Raw genomic sequence first — 24,644 nt, 5'->3', positions numbered from 1 at the left:
TGACACGTTTGTCTGAAAAGATTAACCATTATAAAATGAAACAGGAAGTGAAACATGGGCATTGCAGAAATGTCCCCAAAATCTACAAATCTGGGTTAAGAACCAATAGGAAACAGTTTTAATTCTTCTTATAGCATGACAGTCTAGGCGTAATTACATGCGATGGATTAAACATGCTCACAGCATGACATGCTTAAATGTTTATTTACATATACAGTATGAAGTGTATATGTTATTCAGTATCAGGAGCTATCTCAGTGGCCCTTCTAAATGTATTCCGCTTGTCAAAACATTAGCCTTCATGACTACAGTCTCCACCAGATCCTCAATCAGACTGTAGTCTGGCCTTTCTAACATCCAGCGTCTTGGATCTGTCCAGTGTAGCTTTGGCATCAAATTCCAAGATTGTCCTGATTTCACTGTATCCATCCTTCATTCATACCTGCTCACTCCCTGCTGATGAGAAGCATTCCCAATGCCTCATGCTACCACCAACATGCTTCAATGTAAGGCTAACGATCTCAGTGTGATGTCATTTTTGCAAACTCCATACAGGATTTCATATCACATGACACTCTTATGGTAATGGGTTGCCTATAAACAGGCTCACCCATCTAAACTGTCCAGAACTCTCCAGATCCTTGACCTCTTTGCTTCTCTGACTAAATGCCATCTTTACCTGGTCACTGACTTCTGATGAACAGCCTTTTCTAGGTTTTGCTGCAGGTTCAAAATATTTTTTAATTAAGCTTATGCAAGGCACCGCAAGTGATTGTCTGATAATGAATTATTACTATAATGAATAAATTTGAATGAATTTCATTTGCAATACTCCACAAATGCTCTGCAGTGTATATTAACACATTCTTTATATACCCTCTGCACAAATGTGAACGATTTCAAGAACAAGAAGTTGTGGTTAAAGCTTGGCAATTTTGCTGAGTTTGACTAAATAAAGCAATCGCAAAACTTTAGCATACACAGCTTGCAAAATATCCAAGAAGTAAAAAAAATAGCTGTTTTTATTTCCTAAAAAACTGTATGTGAACATACCTAATTATAAACTGTGCAAATCCTGCCCTGAAGGGTCATACTCTCTACAATTTATTGCATCAGAAAAAGGCAGGCAAATAAGCTTTAAGCCTCTGACTGGATGATAGATAGATACACTATATTGCCAAAAGTATTCGCTCACCTGCCTTGACTCGCATATGAACTTAAGTGACATCCCATTCCTAATCCATAGGGTTCAATATGACGTCGGTCCACCCTTTGCAGCTATAACAGCTTCAACTCTTCTGGGAAGGCTGTCCACAAGGTTTAGGAGTGTGTTTATGGGAATTTTTGACCATTCTTCCAGAAGCGCATTTGTGAGGTCACACACTGATGTTGGACGAGAAGGCCTGGCTCTCAGTCTCCGCTCTAATTCATCCCAAAGGTGTTCTATCGGGTTGAGGTCAGGACTCTGTGCAGGCCAGTCAAGTTCATCCACACCAGACTCTGTCATCCATGTCTTTATGGACCTTGCTTTGTGCACTGGTGTACAGTCATGTTGGAAGAGGAAGGGGCCAGCTCCAAACTGTTCCCACAAAGTTGGGAGCATGGAATTGTCCAAAATGTCTTGGTATGCTGAAGCATTCAGAGTTCCTTTCACTGGAACTAAGGGGCCAAGCCCAGCTCCTGAAAAACAACCCCACACCATAATCCCCCCTCCACCAAACTTTACACTTGGCACAATGCAATCAGACAAGTACCGTTCTCCTGGCAACCGCCAAACCCAGACTCGTCCATCAGATTGCCAGATGGAGAAGCGCGATTCGTCACTCCAGAGAACGCATCTCCACTGCTCTAGAGTCCAGTGGCGGCGTGCTTTACACCACTGCATCCGACGGTTTGCATTGCACTTGGTGATGTATGGCCTGGATGCAGCTGCTCGGCCATGGAAACCCATTCCATGAAGCTCTCTGCGCACTGTTCTTGAGCTAATCTGAAGGCCACATGAAGTTTGGAGGTCTGTAGCGATTGACTCTGCAGAAAGTTGGCGACCTCTTCCCACATTGCGCCTCAGCCTCCGCTGACCCCGCTCCGTCAGTTTACGTGGCCTACCACTTTGTGGCTGAGTTTCTGTCGTTCCCAAACACTTCCACGTTCTTATAATACAGCTGACAGTTGACTGTGGAATATTTAGGAGCCAGGAAATTTCACGACTGGATTTGTTGCACAGGTGGCATCCTATCACAGTTCCACGCTGGAATTCACTGAGCTCCTGAGAGCGACCCATTCTTTCACAAATGTTTGTAAAAACAGTCTGCATGCCTAGGTGCTTGATTTTATACACCTGTGGCCATGGAAGTGATTGGAACACCTGATTCTGATTATTTGGATGGGTGAGCAAATACTTTTGGCAATATAGTGTATATAGGACATGCAGGTCATTCCAGGTTACATTGCTTCATTTACAGTACCAACAGCACACTGGAATCCTGCATGATAGCAAATGGTGTACAAATACCCAGACACAAACAAACCTTAAAACAACACAAAAACATGTGTACCTTCTTCTTTCTGGGAAGTGGAGTGGGTGCTTTTGGTGTCGGACAGGATGTTGACATGGTATCTGTGTGCACTAAATCTATGTGGGCCTCCTGGGAACAAAACAATAAGTGCAAAGTGTTCACATGAGCTCAGCGGTCTCTAATGACATTGCTTACAAAGCACATACATGGCACAGGTATGTACTGTTGCTTAATATCTGCAGGAAAATCACAAAATGAAGTCATATCCATCACCTAGACACGGCATCAGGGGTTATTTGGCTTAAGAGTCATAAGACATTTCTAGGTTAAACACTGGAACAATGAGTTCCTACTTTTATTTTAATCTTGCTAGTATCAATGGTGTTTACCAGCATCAATCAAGTCTGCGTCAGCAAAACTAGTGCCCACATCTTATGCTTCGAGTACATCAGAGGGACAGCTCATGTTGGACGTTTGGGGGACAAAGTTAGGGAGTCCAGATTAAGATGGTTTGGACATGTCCAGAGGAGGGAGAGTGAGTATATTAGTAGGAGAATGTTGGACATGGAGCTGCCAGGAAGGAGGCAAAGAGGAAGGCCAAAGAGGCGGTATATGGATGTAATAAATGAGGATATGAAGCTAGTGGGTGCAAGTGTTGAGGATGCAGAAGATACGGAGAGGTGGAGAGAGATGATTTGCAATGGCGACCCCTGAAGGGAAAAGCCCGAAGAAGAAGAAGAAGAAGAATATGCAATACCTAGTTACAAAAATGTATTAAATCACCTCTGGTGTACAATAAAACAACTAAAGCTTGATTATATGATTTAGAATTTTGCTTCCATTATCATAAAGGTGTAACACCCTGACTGACCAGTGAAGAAGAAGCACCCACTTTGACCATGATGATGTTTGAAGGCTTGATTTTGGGCTGCTCCTCTCCTCCATCTGGCTCAAAGATGGTGCTGTAGTTCTCAATGAGCCTAGACATGATCTTATTACACACATCCTGCTCCTGGATGCCTTCAAAACCAGGGGACACACTGAGGAAGAGAACAAAAACAGAACACGGTTAAACTAATTACACCATTGCAATCTGTGCAACGAGCCAAACAGTTTCCTGTCAATAAACGTTGAACGGGGACATAGTTCAAGGAGAAATAATGCAGAGAGGGCAGCTACCTTTCATGACGTATCGAGTCCTACAGAAAAGCATTCATTCCACATTCTGCTTGCTAAAACCACAGACACTAATTTAAACAATTAATGGGAAAAAACAAGCATTTTAATGCAACTCTGCTGAAAACAGACATCAGTGGAAGCCACATAATAACTCTAGCTTGGACCGATGAATTATTTAACGATAACTTTATGTACACAATCTTAATTATAACTATAGCTCAAAATGCTGATGACGTGAGCTTGGAATGAAAACAAGCCTACAGCTAACGAAACACATCTAATCTTGATGATATTACAATAAGCCAAGTCAAATTACAACAGGATGCAATTTGGGGACTATTGGGGCTTTGCCTAATGGTTGTCTTTAAGATTACATCCAAAATTACTTTCCCAGTAATTATATAGAATATTCTGTGCACAGAATATTTTTGCAGCAAACTAGATAGGAATTCATAGGGAGATAACACCATCTAGATTACCATGCTAGCAAGGCCACTTTTCTCTCTCTTACACACACACCTACTATACCTGATGATCTACAATGTAAAAAATGCTGTATATTTTCCATGTGAATTGATTTACTGCCCCCTCATTTGTGTCCTGTGTTTAGTAAATGTACTGGGTTATGTGTTTCTGATAAGAATCAGCAAAAAAGAAACACTTTTGCGGTGTAATGGTTAGACTACTGCACTGTGTAGTGTGTTGATAGCTTGACCTAGGTGAAGTGTCATTTGTACCACCAATACATGACAGCACAGCTGTCTAGGTTGCAAGAATGTTGTGTGGCATTTTACATACAGTATATACCCAGCAGTGTAGGGTGTATGGGCGCACGCATGGCCAGCACAATAACTTTGAACTACTCACCGACATGTAGTGAAACATTTGACACCTAATTATGCTGACACTGACCTCTACAATGTTTCTAGGCAAAACAGTATCTTGGGTTACTGTGACTCTGACAGCGTTACTTGTTACAGAGATCCATCATTTGTTAACCTAAAATTAACAGCTGAGTAATTTAGGGTCAGGACTTTACACATGCTTGTGACGAACACTAGGCCACAGTGTGTCACATGAATGATTGACCATATTGAGCATATTTTTGAATAAAAATATTGTGTCTGGTATTAGTGGCAAATTACTTTCCACACTGACCCAGTACACCGCTGTCATTGTGGTCTTTTACGTCATGTGAAATGGATTACACAGGTCTGTGTTTTATTAGTTTCTCATCCCTTATTTTTTTTTATCTTTTTTTGTCCCTGAGCAGGTCTGTCTGTTTGGGGAAACATTGTCTTGTCTGGTATACTGACAATGCTTACTGGCATAATCCAAATAAACGTTATTCGAGTACAAACCTGTTCCCTTTCCTACACAATACAAAAACAGACGTCATAGCATAACACACAGTAATATTAAACATGTCTCAATATCATATGATGTGGAACATTAAATAGACCGATTTTTATTGTGTGTATATTAATATTTTTTTATGTTCTAGTGTCAGCTCACAATCATGAATATGCTTAGACGCTTTGAAGTATACAGACCCTCGCAAGTTTTTACACCTTCATCTGGAGAAACATTAAGTGGACAAAATCCATTAATCATTCAGGATGCATCTCAGCTACAGTATGCATCTGTCCCTCAGGCTTACTTAAGGCAGCCTGCTCAGTATTTGATGACTAACAAGATGACATGGACCGTCCTCTCTTGACTAAGTGGTGTTAATGAAAGTTGTTGTTTGGTTTTAAACCTCATTAGACTTTTATGTTGGCTGTTCAGGCTGTTAAAGGCTGTTCAGGCTTCTATAAAATATATCAGTCTGGCAACAAGAGTTACAAATATTTCTTCTTCTGTGCAATAGTGCAGTGTTTGTATGCTCACTGGAAAACGTTAGGCCCAAACACAGTTGCCAGGTTGAATGCAGTCATCCGGTTGTGGCACTGCTGCTGTTCCACCTGGGTGAGGAAGTGACATAGGTAGCGCAGGACGCTGTAGTGAACGTCTGGTAACTTTAGCAGGAGCTCTTGCGTGTTCTTACAGAACTCATCTTCTTTGGATTCTGTACATAAAAACACACACAAACACACAGCACCTGGGATTATAGAAATGAATGGCATAGTAAGACCTCCTCTCCCTCTCAAGCTATGAAAACGCTGTTTCTTTCACAGGATTGGAAAATGTCAGAAAAAGGAAACAGGAGGTCGTGTCGTGTGGCTTTTGTAATTGGGTGAAAGGTGGATGAGGAAATCAGAAAGGCTGATTCACAGTTGCTGGGAAAGTAAGGAGATCTGGGGATTTACAAGCCATGTTATCAGGTGTGTGTGTGTGTGTGTGTGTGTGTGTGTGTGCACATGCACGTATAATCACATTGAGTCACACTTGTAACATTGAGGTAATGAAGTGTAGCACAGAAAGTCATTGAAATTTCTGACCTCCAATGGGAAAAAAAATATAGTATAATAATTATAATAATAATATTGTATATATATATATATATATATTTACTTTTCTTAATTTTTTAAAATAAAATTTATATATATATATATATATATATATATATAAGCTTAATTTCATAAATAGGGATTCCTGGGAATTTCCCAGTGGAGGTCAGAAATTTTGATTTACTGGCTGGACTGGACGCCTTTGAATATTAAACTGAGCACAAGTTTAATTGTTTTCTTTGCGTTAAATTGTTTTCTAGGCGTTAAATGATTAAATGGATAAATTAAATCTGGTTAAATGGATAAATTAAATCAAGATCTTATCTAGAAGTCAGTAAACAACAACTAGCCAATAAATCAGGATTTATAACAAGTCTGCTTCTTATTTGACTCATCATCCCTTTCAGTAAGTAGGCAATTGGCTAAGAATGAGCTGTTATTGTTCTACATTATTCACAGTCGCCTTCCTTCTGACTTCAACCAAACTGCGTCAAATGAGGTTACTCCGATTCCCGCTCTGCAAGTAAGCATGACCGGTCTAATCCGATTTCTTGCCCTGATTTTCGAGGGAAATTCCAAGATTTTGCCACATGATGGTATTGTCACATGCATGCTGAGTGGCAATTGTTGCCTACTGCAACGTTACCTGTATGTATACATTTTGTCACCTCACACAACACAAACATTTATATTTGCTTCCTGAGCCTCCAGGTGTACCATCTGTGCAGGATGTTCACCCAGGCATGTGCGCGAGACAGGGAGAGAGGGAGCGAGAACGAGAACGAGAGTGGCACTTTCAGGTCATCGGGATTTGGTGCTAAAAATAGAGTCTGAACTTCTCGTGGATACACTCTCTCATGTGCACTAAGTAAGAAATAAAACACGTAGGGGTGTGCTGCTCTGGGATTATAAGGTCTCTGGAGCTTCTATGAGAAACATATCTAAGCGGAATGGGATGCTAGTGTTAACATCTGTCAAACACGTTGCATGCCCTTTTTTGTGTGTGTATGATGGTAATTAAGCTCTCCTGGATGCCTAAAGAAGCAATCATCTGACATTACATCTTAGACACTTGCACAGATAGAAAGCCCATAAAATCCTTTAACAGTAATTTATTATTTGTAAATTGATATTGATATCAATAATTTATCAGATCATATCAGTGAATTGTAGTTTAATTTACTTCATTGCTGCCTGCTTAATTATGAGATTATATTGTATTATATTACTGACTATCAAAATTTGAGCTCCTTAAAATCAGGATCATTTTGTGTTGTATTCACACAGCTCACAAATGCAGTGTATTCTTACTATTCCCTGATACACTTTTCTAATATGGACAGAGCATCATTACACCCTTATTACTTCACCCTTATGTCTATCACTATTACAGTCTGTAATGCATCTTCTGGCCCTGGGCCTAGACAAACAGGTTATTTCTTACTTCATTTAATCATCTATACCCCAGGGTACTCTATAAGCAACACACATCTGCCCTAAATGCCTCTGAGCTTACGTACAGAAACATAGAGCGTAAACTCTTTCACTCAGCACTTTGTCCACTTTTCTACAATTTCGAGATGGCTGGTGATTGAGTCTTTGGTCAGTGAATCAGGAGGGATAAAGTAAGTGCAAGAAGAACGTGCATTCGATTTACAGTAATCAAATGAATATAAGCATAAATCTCCACATAAAGAGTCTTTTTGAAAAGAGATTGAGGAGATTTTAACCTTTACGGAAGGAGTCTCTAGTGTCAGCGCTTTGTGACAGTCACAGGTAAAGATATTAAGTGATATTAAGTTATCAGACACAGGAAAGTCTTTCGGATAGAGGAGTTTCTGCTTCTTAGTTATCATTAACAAAACAAGGTGAAAATTATGAGGGAAAAGAGAGAGGCTACTGAAACAATGACTATTCCTAGCTGTTATAATGTAAGTGGTAACTTGTGTGGACATTCATTACAGTAAATGGTACTATAAATGAATAAACATTGATGATCTTTAATAAAAGACCTATGATAAATGTGGAATAAAACATTATCCATTTCTTCAGATCTCCTTATTGTTGATTATTTTGTTACAACAGCATCCCCCAGTGTTTTATTCTTTACCGAAATGCATTTTAAGGACACATCTTGATCTTTATGGGGTTTTCCAATAACATCAGGCACACAATGCAACCCTGAGTCACAGCATCACTCCACCATACCTGCCCTGTTCAGTTGTGAGTGTGTTGCTCACCGTTATACAGCTGGATGAGTGTGTTGTGAATGGAGGAGTGAACGAGGCCCTCAGGAAGCTCTCTCAGGTACAGCTTCAGCAAGCTGGCCACAGTGCAGACCTCAGCCTCCTGCTCGAGATCCACCTCCTCTCCCCTGTCCAGCCTCTGCTTCAGACTCTCCACAGCACGCACGCTAGCGCTCACTCGGAACAAACCTTCCTGCTGCAGCCCTGACAAATAACACATGATTTTATAATATTAAAATATTTACAGTGATCATGCAGCTTCAAGCGGAGGTAATAAACCATACTGTAATGTTAAGTAAGGCGTTGAATCAGTTTTAAGACATTGTGTTATACTGCCACCCAGAGGAAATAAAGAAGAACTGCAGTCTGTGAAAAATATCTTACAGCCTTATTAATATGGCTGAATTACATGGTAATGGAGCTGGGACTGTATTACAAATTAAACTTGAGTATTAAGATGCACATTTGGAAAAAAAAGCATAATATCCTTCATAAATTATGATCCTAAGAGTTCATTCTAAGTGTTTAGGTTAGCTCCAATGAAGCAATTCTAAGCAGTTGGGATTTTATTGTTGATCTAGCATTTGTTCAAATATTATTTGTTCCAGTTCCAGTGTTCGCATCCATGGCTTCATTCTGAACTAATAACTCACTGTAAATACTGCCAGTCACGTTCATTTACACTAGCTCTGTTATTCACTTGTTTATGTCCAATCTAGACTTGCATTTTAATGGCCCAGCATTATTTACTTTGAGATATGACTGGTCAACATGACAATATGCGCTGCCCGCCAGTTCACTTACTGACAAGCCGTGATGGTCAAAGTGCAGCCTGTGAAAAATGTGTTCAATAATAAAAGTAGATGAATGTTTGTGTTTGCTGAGAAAATCTACGTACTCGACACTCGCGTGATGTTCTTTTTATGGTTAAAATCAGGATTAGACAATGGATGCAACAAAATTTCATTGATTTCATTTGGCATTAATTTGTCGAAACACTTTTCAAAATACAAATCGTACTGTAGACGTTTTATTTTCTTGAGCAGTAAGGACTGACTGTGACTTCTTAAAATATGCACACAAACACATATATGTGGCTACAATATACTGTACATACTATAATATGCAAAAGGGATCTTTGTGTGTAAATGCTTTCATAACCCAAAGAGAACTTTAACATTTCTGCCAGGTTTATGGTAAAGTTTTAGCAATAGAGATTTTCTTTACACTCACATGATGTGTATGTTGATTCAGCCCTGGATCCGAGTGTAATGACGGCACAGCTGATTTACATTTAGTGACGCCCACAAAACTCCATAAAAGGTAAAGATTACAGAGAGCTAAAAATGAAACAGTACCACGTAACTGTAACGTGCTTGACATCATCCAGTAATGCAGCTCAGCCACTTGGTCTTGGTCCTATTCTAGGGTTCCATTACTTTTACCCTAAACTAATAGCTTTGTCTTAAATTATGGATTTGCTTTGGCTTGCTTTCTTTTAGTCCGTAATATGAACATGTTCGTTAACTACTTGAGTATTCGTCATAATTAAGCAATGTAAGCACTTGATAGTGTAATCAGTATGTACAATGGTGGTAATTTGCCATATTATATGATTTAAACAAGGCTGCTGTTAACTTTTACACAGCTTGTGGCTGTCACACAGAACTGTAGGATCAAATCAAAAGTCACGAGGTGAAAATGTTGAATTGGAGGTCATAAATAAATAAATAAATAAACATCACCAAGATCTGAGTGAAATCTGAGCTAGTAAAAATATAAGATAATCAAACCTATTTGTTGATATTGGCAGATAACGGTCCTAAATTTAAGGATTTTTTCTATTAAAGAAGCAACAATAAAAATTTCAAGGCTTGAAAATAGTACAAAAAATGTCAAGAAATAAGTTTAATAATCTTATAACTGGTTTAGTGTATTTAGTGTATCACTAGATAAATTGAGCAGTATTGAGTGGGTTACAAAAAACACAAAGCTGGTGGGTTACAGTTCTTCAGAGAACTCTGAAGTCTGGATTGGATCTGGACTGAGTGCTGTGACTCCTGGATCGGCAGTGGATACGGGTGTGGCATTGGAACAGCCTTATTAGAACGTTAAACAAAGCAGCATGTTAAGCAAAAGCATGATTTCTTGGTCCAATAACATTAACTATAATATGGCATAACTAATATATGATTTTTAATACGTGAGTGAGTGACTCTTATCCAAAATCCATCTCTAAAACCAGACCCAGACAAGTTTAAAGCATTACTGAGCTAATATTATGATTCCTGAATAATATTGCTGAAATGGCTGATGTTGGCGTGAAGGATCTTAAGGAAATGAAAGGTACTATATAAATGCTGCAGTGATAAACAGGTTACATTTACATGCCAATATAGCTTACATTACACTGTTGAGTTATATCAGGATGGTAGCAGCAGTTTGACTTCCTGTTGCTTTTTGTAAACATTGAATCTAATTGTGTTCATAGTTTTTTACATTATATGGGTGTAAAATATTATTCTGTGTACCTCTAATAAGGTCTGTCATATTACCCTCTCCGTCACTCACCATGCAGTCTGAGGTACTCCACCATGCTCCTCAACACTAAGGGAACGCCGTCCTTCACCAATCCCAATTTGCTCATCTCCATCAGTGACACGCCGAACACCCTCTGACCACTCCTCTGACTATCTCCATTGGTGGCAGAAGTCGGCAAATTCTTCAGCACCGGCAGCTGGACCATCTTCTTCATGTCCTCCCTGATCTTGATCTGCACGGCTGTTTTGTTGTGCTTAGAGAAACACAAGAGAGGAGAAAAGTCAACCACGGGCACAGCTGTTCTCGACCACATCATCGCTATTCCTGCGCTCCGGATCGCTCTCTCATGAGTCTCTACAGGGACGTGACGGTGTGTCTAATGTGACAAAACAGATCGTCGTGGCCTAGAGAGCGAAGGGAGTGCGGTAGTTCATGCAGGGACGTCCAGGGCTCCGGTTGCTGTGCACCTGTAGCTAAGGGAGTCGGCTAAAGCAAGCAAAGACTTATCTTAAGGAGAGAGAGGTGACAGCTACAGCGAGCAGGGACTTATCACGCAGAAAAGACAGCTGACTGAGCTTTTATGGACAGAGTAATCATGCCGTTTCGGAATATTCCCTCTGGGGATTACTAAATGCTTGTGTTTTTTTTTTTTATATTACCTGCATAAAACACAGGGCTGTGCAAATGATCCTGCAAGTAGAACAATGAACAATTGGCTTTGTTAAGGAGCATTAAGTGAACTAATGAAGCAAGAAAAGGTCAAATCCTTACAAAGTTGCCAGTTCATTCCATACAATTACACTTATGTACATCTGTCATATACAGGTGCACTTTCTTTTGTACGCAGTTACTGACTGAAGCCCTTCTGGAGATATTCATAAATTGTCATCTCCTCTTTACCAGGTCAAGTAATAGAAAGGGACTAATATTGACCAGACAGGATCCGTCGGATATTACCAGGGTACTGTTAAACATTTCTATAAATCGCTTGAGAGCTGTTATAGAAAAATATATGACATAAAAATGATAAATGTTAGGGTAGTATGATATGGCCCAAGCAATTCGCCACATTTTTACATATATAATTAAATATCATAACATTTTTTGAGTCTAGTTCAATTTAATGTTAAGAACCCTGCCTTCACTAGCCTCTATTTATTTCTCTTAAAGTCAGTAAGAGAAAAAAGGCAGCTTGTCACGTTGCTGAGATAAGCAAGGGTCACTAACACTCCTTCCAAAACATCTCCTAGAGGAAGAAGTCACCATATCAACGATTATACATTTTTCTTGGCCATGCCTCAACATATTTTTAAATCTGTTTATTATTAGGCTTAGATTATTTGGAGCACCCACTCTGTGTAAGTTGTTACTATAAAAACAATAACAAAAGGGAAATTAATACAAAGCTACGATCTAACAGGCTTGAATAAATACATGCGTGATTAACGACCACCGTAAGCATGACTATATGAACGTGCACAGACATTTTGAAAACTAGATTGTGATTCGTACCTGCCGTAACTCATCATTAGCTCATCCATCCATCGTCTATACCTGCTTTATGCCTAATTAGGGTCACGGGGATCTGCTGGAGCCTATCCCAGCACACATTGGGGGAAAGGCAGGGGTACACCCCGGACAGGTCACCCGCCATCACAGGGCCACATATAGACAGACAACCACACACACTCACACTCACCCCTATGGGCAATTTAGAATCACCAAACAACCTAACGGACATGTTTTTGGACTGTGGGAGGAAACCGGAGTACCCGGATTAAACCCATGCAGGCACGGGGAGAACATGCAAACTCCACATAGAAAGGCCCCTGTCTGTTCAAACCCAGGACCTTCTTGCTGTGAGGCAACAATGCTAACCAATAAGCCACCGTGCTGCCCTCATTAGATCATATTTAAGTAAGTGTTAGTTTAGGAATTAGTGCATGATTGCATATGTTCTGTTATTGTAGAGTTACCAGAAATTTACTGTAGGATAATGTTTTTGATGCAAGATTTTTTTGAACATCTGAGGTGTGACAGTGATGTGCTAACAGTGCCCTAGGATCAGTTATATCAGTGTTATATTAAGAGTGTCCTGTGTTAAAGTGTCCTAAGTGTCCAACGAGCCAAGTCACTGGCAGTTATGAAACAACGTCTAAAGACCTACCACTTCCAGAAGCATTAAATTGCCACTGTAATATTTTTAAATTATTTTATTAGACCAATTATATTCTTAGCCTGTGACCTACTATAAGTTACTTTGGATGAAGTCTTCATGTGGAGCAATGGTTGCTCAAGTGGTTAAGGTTCTGGGTTGTTGATCGGAAGATCAGCACCACCAAACTCCACTGTCAACCCTCCCGGCTCCATGGGCACTTTATTCTAGCTGCCCCTGTGCTCTGACCCCAAGTTCCTCATCTGGGATATGCAGTAATGTATGTGTGGTGGTAATGGAGGCTTCTACTTCTTCATAACACAAAATACACCCAGTATACAATTTTTTAAAAAATCACCAGATGTGATTTGATAAGAAAATAGATTAAATGCAGACCAAGACAGGAGAGCATTTCAGAGTACTGTATATTCATTCATCTGCAACAAGCGCTGGTCAAGGTCATGCGGTATCTGGAGCATGCCCCAGTAAAGGAGGGTGTGAAGGCAGAATACACTTTGGAAGGGGCAATGGTCCATCACAAGGCACACACAAACATTTTCATACACATTTATGGGCAATTTAAAGTGCTGGCATGTTTTGGAGAGGTGGGAGGAAAACCTAGTAAACCTGAAGGAAAAACATACAGACAAAAACTCCACATAGAGAGAATCCTGAACTCCGGATCAATAGGAAAACAATTGAGGCAGCAGCGCCACCTGCTGGACCTTACATTTACATTACATTACATTACATTTTCTTTTCATTTGATCTGAATCTTATTTCCCCCCACTGTTCAGATCTAATCCATTGCTTTGTTTCTATTTGGTGGATTTTAATGGCCAGTAAAATTCTTTCTTATATAAAAGGGACTGACCTTCACACTAGAGCATACGGTGATAGAAACGCTGTACGTGTGAACATAAAACCAGGAATTTACATGAAAATATTTCAGACATAATAATAATAATAATAATAATAATGTTTGTTCATTCCGCTGTGTAAATGAGAAAAGCTACAAACCTGGAATTAGCCTGTTAGCTCATATTTGTAGTGGAGCAATTCCGCTATGTAAACGATCCCAGAATCAACCGTTTTAGTTCCTGACATTCTTCACGGCCATTCCTGGCGGTTATGACCCGGCTTCGAGCCGTAATGAAGCCTCCATAAGCGAATTAGTGCTCATACTAGTGTTCACGTTTTACCACTGAGCTATCAGCTGGATGCTGTCACGCCGTTTCCATAGCAACTGTCTGGGAGATTTACGCTTGATCATCAGGCTTGCACGTGCAATTTTTACAGGTACCAAAAACAGCGCGCTCGCGCTCGCGCGCACACACACACACACACACACGGGTCAGCTGTAACTGTCTCTTTTCCCCTCTATTAGCTATACTATATAACCTCTCTAAAGGTAGAGAACAATTTACAGAATATTCTGGATTATTTAAGTGCATTTTAATACGAATTTTAAAAAGACCTATGATGTTCAGAGTTTCAGGGAATGTAGGAACAGTATTTTATTTATTTATTTATTTATTTATTATTTTTATAATATTATTATTATTATTATTATTATTATTATTATTATTATTATTTTATTTTTTTTATTTTTTTTTTGTTGTTGTTGATATATTTTTTTGTTCTGGTACAAGACTGTCAAAAGATGACAAGACGTCAAATTGCATGTCTGCGATTTCCTCCCAAGTGCACTCTGATCAAAGGCTCCTTTATTTCACGTAGACACTGTGGCTCCTCAAAAAACACACACACACAAACAAAAATCCTTCCATGACTCATTGTGAAGGTATATGTAATTTTGTATGATTACAACCACCTTGAGTTGAAAACAAGCTTTTATCCCACGTTCAGTCAATTAAATCATTCGACTCCGAGCTATAGGGCTCGTACCGTACACTTCAAAACATGTGATGTAGTTATGTGAATTTATTTCTTCTTTTTAATTCCAATTTAAGTTTCCAAAAAAATTAAGCTTAAGGTAATCGATATGTCTTTTGAGTTGAAACAAAGCTTCAAGTTACTCAAGTTTTAGCATCTTTTTAATTTTTTATTTTTTTTACAATGTATTCATCAACCTCTATAAATGATGCTCACTATTCCTGGAAGGTCAAGGAGTTATGGTACATCAATAAACCTAGCCTTGATGTGTTCATTAAACCCTCTATCACGAGCAAGCAGTCAGGGTTAAATGACCATAGTAGGGACACAACATTAATTTCTATCAAAAAGCTAAAGCAGAGTGATACACTGCAATACAAATAGCTTTAAACACTGGATATGTAACTGAATGCTCACACTGAGGTGATTTTTCTATTCAGCAGAGTCCTTATAAATGCATAACTGACTGATAATCCACTGTTATTCACATCTAGGAAACTACCCACTCACCAGCCATCTCCTTGACAGTGCTCTTTAATTACTAATGGCCCTTTCTCCATTGTTTCCGATAGAAGTGTCGATTGCTCTCCCGTTCCTCCCCCACCTGCTGTGAAAACTCAAACCTCCTTTACCAGCTGCTCCTGACATGCCTGATCTCTTAGACTAAGCTGACTCACACAGATGACTACTGCTACCACTGTGTCTTAATCATATACCCCATAAACAACAAAGAGCATTATGGGTATTCTGTACCCATTAGGGCAGGGTTTCCCAAACTTTTTGTAGCCAAGGATGCTTTTCTGTGTATAAAAAATTTAATGAACCCCTTTAGCAAGCTATTTAAGTATTAAGAACATTTCAAATCTTTTAGTAATATGAAATATATTCATCTACACAATTGATGACATTTACACAATTTTTTTATTATTTATTTACTGAGCTGTACATTAAGTCCATTATATGTAGCCTGATAATTAACCAAGAAATTTACATTTCTGGCATTTGGCAGATGCCCTTATACAAAGCAGCTTAAATTTTTTCTCACTTTATACAACTGAGGGTTAAGAGCCTTGCTCAAGGGCCCCAGCAGTGGCAGACCTGGGATGTGAACTCACAACCTTCTGATTAGAAGTCCAACATCTTACCTATGAAGCTACCACCTTCAATTATACTGCCTTCCCTGCAAATGTCTGTGGGGAACCTGAACCCTATGCCAAAGGCCTCATGGCACAAGACAGGGGACCCCTGGATGAAGTGCCAACGCGTTACAAGGCATAATTACACACAGCAAACAATTTAGATATGCCGATCAGCCTGTGGTGCATGTCTTTGAACTGGGAGGTGGATACTGGTGTATACGTGAAGGAACCCCTGAAGAACATGCACACACAGGGTGGAGGCAGGAATCAAACTCCCAACTCCAAAGGTGTGAGGCAGCTGTTCTAAGCATTAAGCTACTGAACCCCCCACTGTTGTTGTAATGAGCTGCGTCTCAAATCAATAACTCTGACAGCTGCATACGAAAGTATTTAATAATCTAGAAAATCCAGAAAGCAGATGCTCAGTACATTTGAAGGCTACATTTTTCTTCTTTTACATGAGAGGTATTTATATTTCAAACATTACTCAGTTAGTGTTAATACTCAGTGGTCTAGAATAGTTGATAAGTATGTTATTTGGGACACAACACTAGTTTGTTTAATCGTTTGTATATCATCTTATGATATAGTGCTGTACTTCTTTCACTAGTGATGTTAGTGGACACATGGAGCTGAAGTGATGCTCAAAACGACCACAGAATACCACGTTATGTATGCATACTTAAACACTTATACATGCTAATCGCCTATATGCTAATTCCTATATGCTTATATGCTAACTCTGCCTATAATAATGTGCTGCTATTTAGATGAAAGCATAAACTAACCACTTTTGTGGATTTGTCATGGACTAATGTAACTATAATGGATAAAAAGTCCAACATGCCAATTCCTGAGAAGATTTTTTTTGTCTTCAAAAGACACACAAACAGAGAGGCTGGTGATGGGATGACTGCTTCTGATATAAATTAAGTGATAAGAGAAAACAGCTCCTTTTATGGACCCTTAAAGTAACTAGAAATGGATAAAAAAAGTTATATTTCATTCTGTAATAAATGCAAAATTGCTATATTGTTGTATAAGAGGAATAAAAAACAAAGTGATGTAATTGGAAAATAATCAGCGACGTGTGGTGTGATGTAGAATGACAGCTAGAACATAGATATTTATAGTATATTAATTTAAAGTATATTATTTTTTGTGGACCTCATTTTGACAAGCATATACTACTACTGTACCCGATTCAGTGCATTATGGGCTTTCAAGCGGTATAGAAAATGTCAAAAAAGAGTGTTCAAAGAGTGTGCAGTTCTTGAATAAAATGTAACCGCTGGAGATATTTTGCACTTTCACATTAAAGTCTTATTTGAACTAATGACCAGATGGTGGTGAACCTCAGGTCTGCCAGAGAATTACAGTCGCACCCTACTATAGTCGCACCCTACAGCTGGCTCTTAACTCCGTGCTCAGATTTAATTCTGTCTAAAACATTGGATTTATTCCCAATTGTCAGTCTTTGGCTCTGATTATCTGAATATAAGGCGGCTTTGTTTTATCTGGGAATCTGTGCAGTTGGATTCAATACCCATAGTTCTCTCCTCTGCATGAGTGTCAGCAAGTCTCAGCATGCTCTTTCTATCTCTTTTACGTTCTCAATTTCCCTCTCTCTTACTGTGTGGGCTGGAGAGCAACTGTTGCAGCGTGTGTTGGAGCTCAGAAGACCACCAGGAACAGCTGCTCTTGAGAGAACATGATCATGCCTCCATAATGGGCTTCAGCCACCTAGAACAAGACAGCTTTACTACCAAACTTCCTCACTTTCTTTTTCCATGAACACACAATGACTGGATGTTTGGATTGTGTGTTTTAAAAGATCTGCATGGCCTCTTCTCTCACATTTGCAGAAGAGCAAGTAAAACTAGCAGAAGGGAAAAAGTCAAAGGTGTAGTTTTTAGGAAACTTCCTTAACTAAGATTATTGCTGGCGTGTCCTTGTGGATGCAAGAGAAGTTTTTTAGCAGAGGCCATGGGGAAAAACTGACCACAGTGAGCAAACTGTCTTTGCCCAAAGTCTTGTCTAGGATGACAGCCAAGAAAAGTGCACATACACAAATTCACTCACACTCACACACACACAGATGCACATTGCGTAAGTAGCTCTGTTGCACTTCACCAACTTTTTCCTCTTAAGAAAACCATCACGTCTTTCTAAACTTTTGCCTCCAAAGACGCTCTTGGGCATAAAAGTCTGCCAGCCTTTAAAGCCCCGTCTCTCTGCCTTAAAAGGAGCCCCGGCCTGTCGTTTTTTTATACTTACACAGATGGTGAGTGCTCCTGCCCCCATTCTCTCACTTCTTCTAGGTGGTGGTTTTAAAGAAAGAGGGATGAATTCCTTAAATCCACCCCCTCCTCCACTTCTCACGCAGGTCCGAGAAACATTCCAGAACAAAGCCCAAAGCCAAGAACCATGAATTCAGTCCATCCGTCGTCCATTTGTAGTCTAGTGCGGAAGTCCGACAAAGTCTGGATTGAGTCAGAGACAGAGGGGAGTCCCTCAAGTCAGCCTCCTTCTCTGAAAACCTCTACACGGATTAGAGCCTCCTCTGGAACTGAAATCTGAGCCCTGCACTCTGATTGGCTGGCTAGATAAGTCACGTGACCAGAATGTGTCTTTGCCTGGGGGGTGAAGTACTGCAGACGCAACATGTGCCTTTATTCATGTCCTCCATTCACAGTTTGTAGTACTTGGGGCCATTTTTTCCCTTTCAGAGTGAAATAATGCCCTGAAACTCTGTATTGACTTAACTGCAGTATAAATTTATTCTGTGAATATAATCTATTATAATATTTTTACAAAATCTGTTGCAGCCATTAAAAAGGGATTAATAATTCCAAAGATAATATGTAAATATCTATTTTATCTATCTATTTATTTATTTATTTATTTATTACAAAGGGTTTCTCTTCTCACCCTTGGCACTTGGGCCCTAAATAAATCAATCATCACTCTGTAACTAAACTGATAATAGGGATAAAATATTTACTTAATTTTAAATTTTAGAATTTTTTCCCCCTTTGTTTCTATACTTCTGTAAGTATAATGTTAAGACAATGTCCGCTGTTAAAAGTGCTATACAAATAAACTGAATTGAAATTGAAACGCTTATTGCAAAATACTTTGCTGTATATTAATAATACACAGACAGAAACCTAACATTTATGCTTAAAAAGATTGGCCTTTTTGAACTAACAATAATTCATTTATTATATAATCATTTATTATAGATGATTATATAATTAATTATAAATTATTATATAATTTACTATATTTTTATAATAACATATTATTTAATAATAATATAACTCTGCACTTATTGAAATAAAAATCTTGAATCCCAACCTCTACAAATGTATTCAGTGACTAATTAAAGGCATTCTGACATATATTAGTAACTATTATGAGCTATTTATTTATTTATTTATTACTAAATTAATACTAAATAAAGGGTGGAGAAAATTAAGAAAATAACAGCAGAAAGGTAAACTTCTGAAACTGGAGACTATTTTACTTTTCCTGAAACATTATGCTTCCACTGTAAGCCATGTTATAACATTCGCAAACTATTTTAATTTGAAAAAAATAATAGCAATGGTAATAACAGCAATGAAATAAATAATTACAAATAATTCTTTATAAATAATAGTGGCAGTGATACTGAAATATGTTTTATATTTAATACTGTATATGCATGAGAAAGAAATACAGTACTTAGGATAACTCACTATCCTGATATATAATATATAATTAAATCATATAAGCTATTAAATTATTATAAGAGGCTTATGTGGTTGTATGAGCAAAAAAAAAAAGAAGGCGGTTTTAGTTATTTTGCATTAGCAACTTTTCTTTGTTAGGTAATCTCCTTCCTACATTCAATTCATAACATCAGCATAAGTGACTGAATAAACCACCATACTGTGATTGTAATAAAATCACCATCTTTCTTTCTGTGTCTAGTTCCACCATGTTGTCTAGTAATGGTTTGTGGTAAAGAAAATGCAAACAAACAAAAGAAAGGTGCACATTTATGGCTAGAAATCAAGACAGAGTCTTTTTTCAGGTCAGGACTTAAGCAGCTGGAGGGTTTTCGTAGACATATTGCTTGATATTGTCTTCTATCCAGTGGTTGAAGGCTGAGACTCGAGTGAACACGGACGGCTTTTTGTCCACGATGCAGCCACGAGCACCGAAGCTCACCACGCCGTGGACCTCCCAAAGGGAGCCGGGGTCAGCTGATTTGCAGACGAATGGCCCACCTGAGTCGCCCTGATCGAGGAAAAAGGAAGGATCAGTGACAAAGAAATAAAAAAAACTAATCTACACTTAGGATATGAATTGCGGTTCATTTGCTACTCAGTACTGAGTGCATACTAGTTAGATGACCACAATGATCTGATAAAAAGACTCTGTGGTATTTCATTAAAACAAAAGGCCATAAATTGGACCCACTAGTTTAATGAGATGAGGCTACATGGTCATTCTGAGTCCATGGCCATAAACAAGCATCGTTCAGTAAGTTTTATGTAACACAATGCAATTGAGTGACAGTGAGAGCTTATGTAACTGCACAAGGCCCCATGAGACTCAGTCTGACTGTCAGCCATTTGTATTTTACAGCCTCAGGTATTACATCACTGCCTTTGCTACGAAGCCTACGCCATTTCTACAGTGATGGTGCAGTATTTCTTGGTTATATTAAAACATGACTGAAATAGAATAGCTCCGAACACTGCTCTGTTCTTTCCCTTATGTATAAAAACCCATTTTATTTGCTTATGATATTGTATTTTAAACATCTAATTCACCTGCATATTTAAGTAGTGAAGTATTTAAAACCAGTAATTACTAACACAGTAGCAGATCTGTACTGAACTGAACATATAGTCCATATTCATTTCCTTCTGTTTCCTCACATACCTGGCAGGCAGATTTGAGCTCATCAGGCGACTCGTACCCTGCGCAGACCATCGAAGGCCGCACGCTGTCCCACCAGTATATTGGTTTACTGCAGGTCTCATAGGAAACAATTGGGAGAGGAGCCTGGTTCAGCTTCTTAGACACCACAGGAAATATACTGCCTGTAAGACCAATATTGCATTATTAAAAAACACTCTGGCTGATTAATACAAACCTCAGAGTTTACAATAATAATGACAGTTTCTGAAACCTTTTTCATCTCCCCAGCCAGTGACGTAGCAGAAGTGACCAGCAGGCATTAGGGACTCAGGTTTAGGCAGACACACTGGACTGATCTCTCGATTCATGGACACGGGCTTGGCCAGTCGCACCAGGGCAATGTCATTTGAGAGGTCACTGATCTGGGGGTAGACAAAATCCTTGTGCGAGATGATAGCGTTCACAGGAACACACACCTCTGTGGAGTTGTCCATACTGGCGTTCATGTGGTGTTTCCCAAAACACATCTGCCATGACTTAGGCTCTGAGATTCTGAAGAGGATAGATAAAGAGGAGAGGATTTTGAATGGATGGATAGGTTGATGGAAAAAGGAACAGTTGATGGATGATTGGATAGATGGATGGATGGATTATTTGTTTGGACAGATAGATTGACAGCGTGAAGAATGGATGAATGGATAGATGGATACTGATGAGACGGATGGATGGGTAATGAGTAAATGGGTTGGTGAATAGATGGAATTGATGGTGGAATAATGGATTGTGGAATGAGAAGTGCATGAGTCAGTGGATACAATTGTATCCGTCGTATACAATTGCGGATTAATAAATGAACAGTTTGATTGAACGAGTGACGGAAAAATGAATGGACAACAAATGGATGTATGGTTGATAAATGCAAAAATATCTCTAGACATTGAGATATGAGGCTTCTCTATGCCGTGTGTGTGTGTGTGTGTGTGTGTATGTGTGTGTGTGTGCATGTGTGTGTTTTCTTACTGCATGAAACAATGGGCAGCAGTCAGGACCCATTCCTTATGGATCAATGAGCCACCACACACATGTTGGAAAGGCAAAAAAGCAAACTGTTTGACCTGAAAGAGACACACAAACACATCCATTACTGTCAGTAAAGTCTGAAGGCTAACCAATTGTGATGAGTCTCCATGTCTCATCCTCTGATCTCACCTGCATAGACACTTGCCATGGCCAGGAATGAGGGTTAGCCTCTATTCCATTCACAACCCTCATTACTGGGGTCACTGGAGCCACTGCTGGAGTCCCGCAATCAGCAGGCCAGTCTGTGAGGAGAAAAAATAACCTTAAGACATATCAGAACATACTGTATAAATCCAAATGTGTAAGGAGTGCTAATTTTATATCTGTTCAGGTTCCTCATATATTCAATCCTTCATATACCAGTTTGGCTTTAAAAGTCTATTTTTATGACAGTTTTTGAGGGATTTCTGTTTACCAGCAAAGATTCTTTAGGTTCAGAAATTGTTGCAACATTTTGGAAACAAGACAACAAGCTATGGTCAAATAAAAGTGCATGATCTTCTACTAAACCTGAGCAAATTCCATATCTGGTAAATCCCTTAGCAATATCTGTTGTCTTTTAAGTCATATAGCTATTTATTATAGCTATTTCAAAAGTAATAATTTTGTGCAAACAAGGTTACCCTGTGCTTTCAAGCTGGAAATACTAGATAAATATATGTGGTATGAAACTATATAAAAGTTACTTACCAATCTTCACGTCATCCCACGGGTTGGGTGGCAGAGGTGGCAGTGTGGGAAACACACTTGGGTCAGTGGTCCAATAACCACGGAAACCCTTCTCTTCACGAGCGTCATTAGTGAGGAAGCGTACAGTGGCTTTGTCTCCAGCGACAGTCAGCTTGGGAAGTGTATACCCACAGAACTGACCTGGGCAAGGAAACAAGGATTAAAAAGTCCAGTTTTGTCCAGCAGATGGCAGTCTAACATTGCTAAAAGCGATTTTCCAGCTAGTGTTTCTGCTGTGATGTGTATACAGAAAGATTGATGGAAAGATTATTATGCGTCTGCTCTAACCTTGTGACTTCCCAGCTGCGTCAAAGACCTCCACAAAGTCCACACACTTGCCCAGGAGATTAACTGCTTGCACCTCAAAGTGTGTGAAGACTATGTGGAGGCTCTTGGCTGATGGACTGGAGATGCTCCATGTGCAGGCGATTTGGTTCGGATAGTTATTGGGCCAGTTTGGGGACACTAGCTCCCCCTGCTGACCGGTGAAGTCTCCACCACAGCCAACTACATCCAGATAGGAAAGAGGAGAGGGGATAATGGAGAATTTATCTTGTATACACTACCAGTCAAAAGTTTGGACACACCCTTTAATTCAATGTTTTTTGTTTAGGGATTTATTTTCTACATTCTAGAACAATACTGGAGATTTCAAAGCTATGAAATAACACACATGGACTTAAGTAATCCATATGTAATGACAACAAAAAACAGTCAGTTGTTATTTTAAGACACGAAGGTCAGATGTTCTGGAATAGTTCTTGCAAGAACAGTATTGTCAAGTGCATTTGCAAAACCCATCAAGCACCATGATGAAACTGGCTCACATGAAGACCATCCCAGTAAAGCAAGACCAAAACTTACCTCTGCTGCAGAGGGGAAGTTCATTTAGAGTTCCCAGCCTCAGAAATCACCAATTAACAGCACCTCAGATTAGAGCCATTATGAAGGCTTTACCGAGCATCAGTAGCAGACATATCTCAATATCAACTGTTCAAAGGACATTATTGTGTATTTCAGCCGCCTTCAGCATTGTTTTACAATGTAGAAAGAAATAAACATCAGGAAAGACCATAGAATTAGAAGGTGTGTCCAAACTTTTGACTGGTAATGTACATGGATTACGTTAACATGTGCAATGTGTGTGTGTGTGTGTGTGTGTGAGACATACTGATATCTGTCGCATTCACAGCTTTCCATGTGGCATTGAAGCCTGTGTCCACAACTCTGTTATTGCTGGAGAAACGGACGGTCAGCGTGTCTCCAGCAGAAACCACGTCTCCTGGAGGAGATGCACTGCAGTGAGTTCCTAAAAGAGAAAATACAACAAGAATTTATAACTCAATTTATGAGAAGCTCCACTGTGGCATTTTATCACTGTGGAGTTGATATTTATTGCATATTTATAAATGAATGAACATTTACTTAGAAATCTTTTTAAACTGTACATAATGACGGTATTTTTCTTTTTTTATTTCTTGATTCAGAAACAGAGCCTCTCTGTATGCATACTGGTTATTTATTTATTTATTTATTTATTTATTTATTTATTTATTTATTTATTGTAGGGTGTAGCCAAAAATTAATATAGCAATATACATGTTAATATTAGTTTAAAATATTTCAAAAATTAAAAAGAATTAATTATCATTAAAAAATGTAATTATCATTATTAATTTAAAAAAATATCATATCAGCAGTGCCATATTAAGACCCTGATGTATAAATTATTTCTTTATTCATGTACTTCCATCATGAAATATTTTAGAGATTTATTAATTTGTATATATATTCTT

General features: G+C 38.9%; 3 protein-coding genes across 8 annotated transcripts in view; all 3 read right to left on the bottom strand.

Moving 5' to 3' along the window:
- fam13a (family with sequence similarity 13 member A) overlaps positions 1–18,646 on the bottom strand; it is a 66,921-nt gene extending 48,275 nt beyond the window's left edge. For 2 of the 6 annotated variants that reach the window (XM_058383564.1, XM_058383573.1), the window contains exons 1-6: positions 18,400–18,646; positions 10,963–11,185; positions 8,386–8,595; positions 5,586–5,763; positions 3,388–3,556; positions 2,556–2,645 (exon numbers count right to left, since the gene is read on the bottom strand). In XM_058383564.1, the coding sequence (XP_058239547.1) occupies positions 2,556–2,645; positions 3,388–3,556; positions 5,586–5,763; positions 8,386–8,595; positions 10,963–11,185; positions 18,400–18,426 (897 nt within the window). In that variant the 5' untranslated portion in view covers positions 18,427–18,646. Of the gene's footprint in view, positions 1–2,555; positions 2,646–3,387; positions 3,557–5,585; positions 5,764–8,385; positions 8,596–10,962; positions 11,246–18,399 lie in introns of those variants that run through there. The other 4 variants (XM_058383582.1, XM_058383590.1, XM_058383598.1 and 1 more) reach the window with 4 other exon arrangements.
- Positions 18,647–19,910: 1,264 nt separating this feature from the next.
- Positions 19,911–22,151, bottom strand: LOC131350992 (chymotrypsin-like elastase family member 2A). Its single transcript, XM_058386059.1, has 4 exons — positions 22,060–22,151; positions 21,311–21,591; positions 21,061–21,221; positions 19,911–20,409 (listed from the first exon to the last, which is right to left on the bottom strand). The coding sequence occupies exons 1-4, from the start codon at positions 22,062–22,064 to the stop codon at positions 20,212–20,214; spliced, it is 645 nt and encodes a 214-aa protein (XP_058242042.1). The 5' UTR covers positions 22,065–22,151; the 3' UTR covers positions 19,911–20,211.
- Positions 22,152–22,203: 52 nt separating this feature from the next.
- Positions 22,204–24,644, bottom strand: part of zgc:154142 (uncharacterized protein LOC555481 homolog) — a 41,444-nt gene continuing 39,003 nt past the window's right edge. The window contains exons 18-21 of the mRNA XM_058381420.1: positions 24,020–24,157; positions 23,137–23,355; positions 22,810–22,989; positions 22,204–22,361 (exon numbers count right to left, since the gene is read on the bottom strand). Coding sequence (XP_058237403.1) covers positions 22,204–22,361; positions 22,810–22,989; positions 23,137–23,355; positions 24,020–24,157 — 695 coding nt within the window. The remainder of the gene's footprint in view (positions 22,362–22,809; positions 22,990–23,136; positions 23,356–24,019; positions 24,158–24,644) is intronic.

Source organism: Hemibagrus wyckioides, linkage group LG03 (genome assembly GCF_019097595.1).
Source record: "Hemibagrus wyckioides isolate EC202008001 linkage group LG03, SWU_Hwy_1.0, whole genome shotgun sequence".
In the NCBI taxonomy this organism is placed as follows: domain Eukaryota; kingdom Metazoa; phylum Chordata; class Actinopteri; order Siluriformes; family Bagridae; genus Hemibagrus; species Hemibagrus wyckioides.
The sequence above is the reverse complement of the archived record's forward strand: the minus strand, read 5'-3'. Positions and strand labels throughout refer to the sequence as shown.

Excerpts from the sequence above, each read along its gene's own strand:
- LOC131350992 (XM_058386059.1), bottom strand. Across the intron at positions 21,222-21,310 it reads TGGCTGGGGAGATGAAAAAG|GCAGTATATTTCCTGTGGTG; the intron begins GTTTCAGAAACT and ends TTGGTCTTACAG. Across the intron at positions 20,410-21,060 it reads AGCTCAAATCTGCCTGCCAG|GGCGACTCAGGTGGGCCATT; the intron begins GTATGTGAGGAA and ends TTCCTCGATCAG.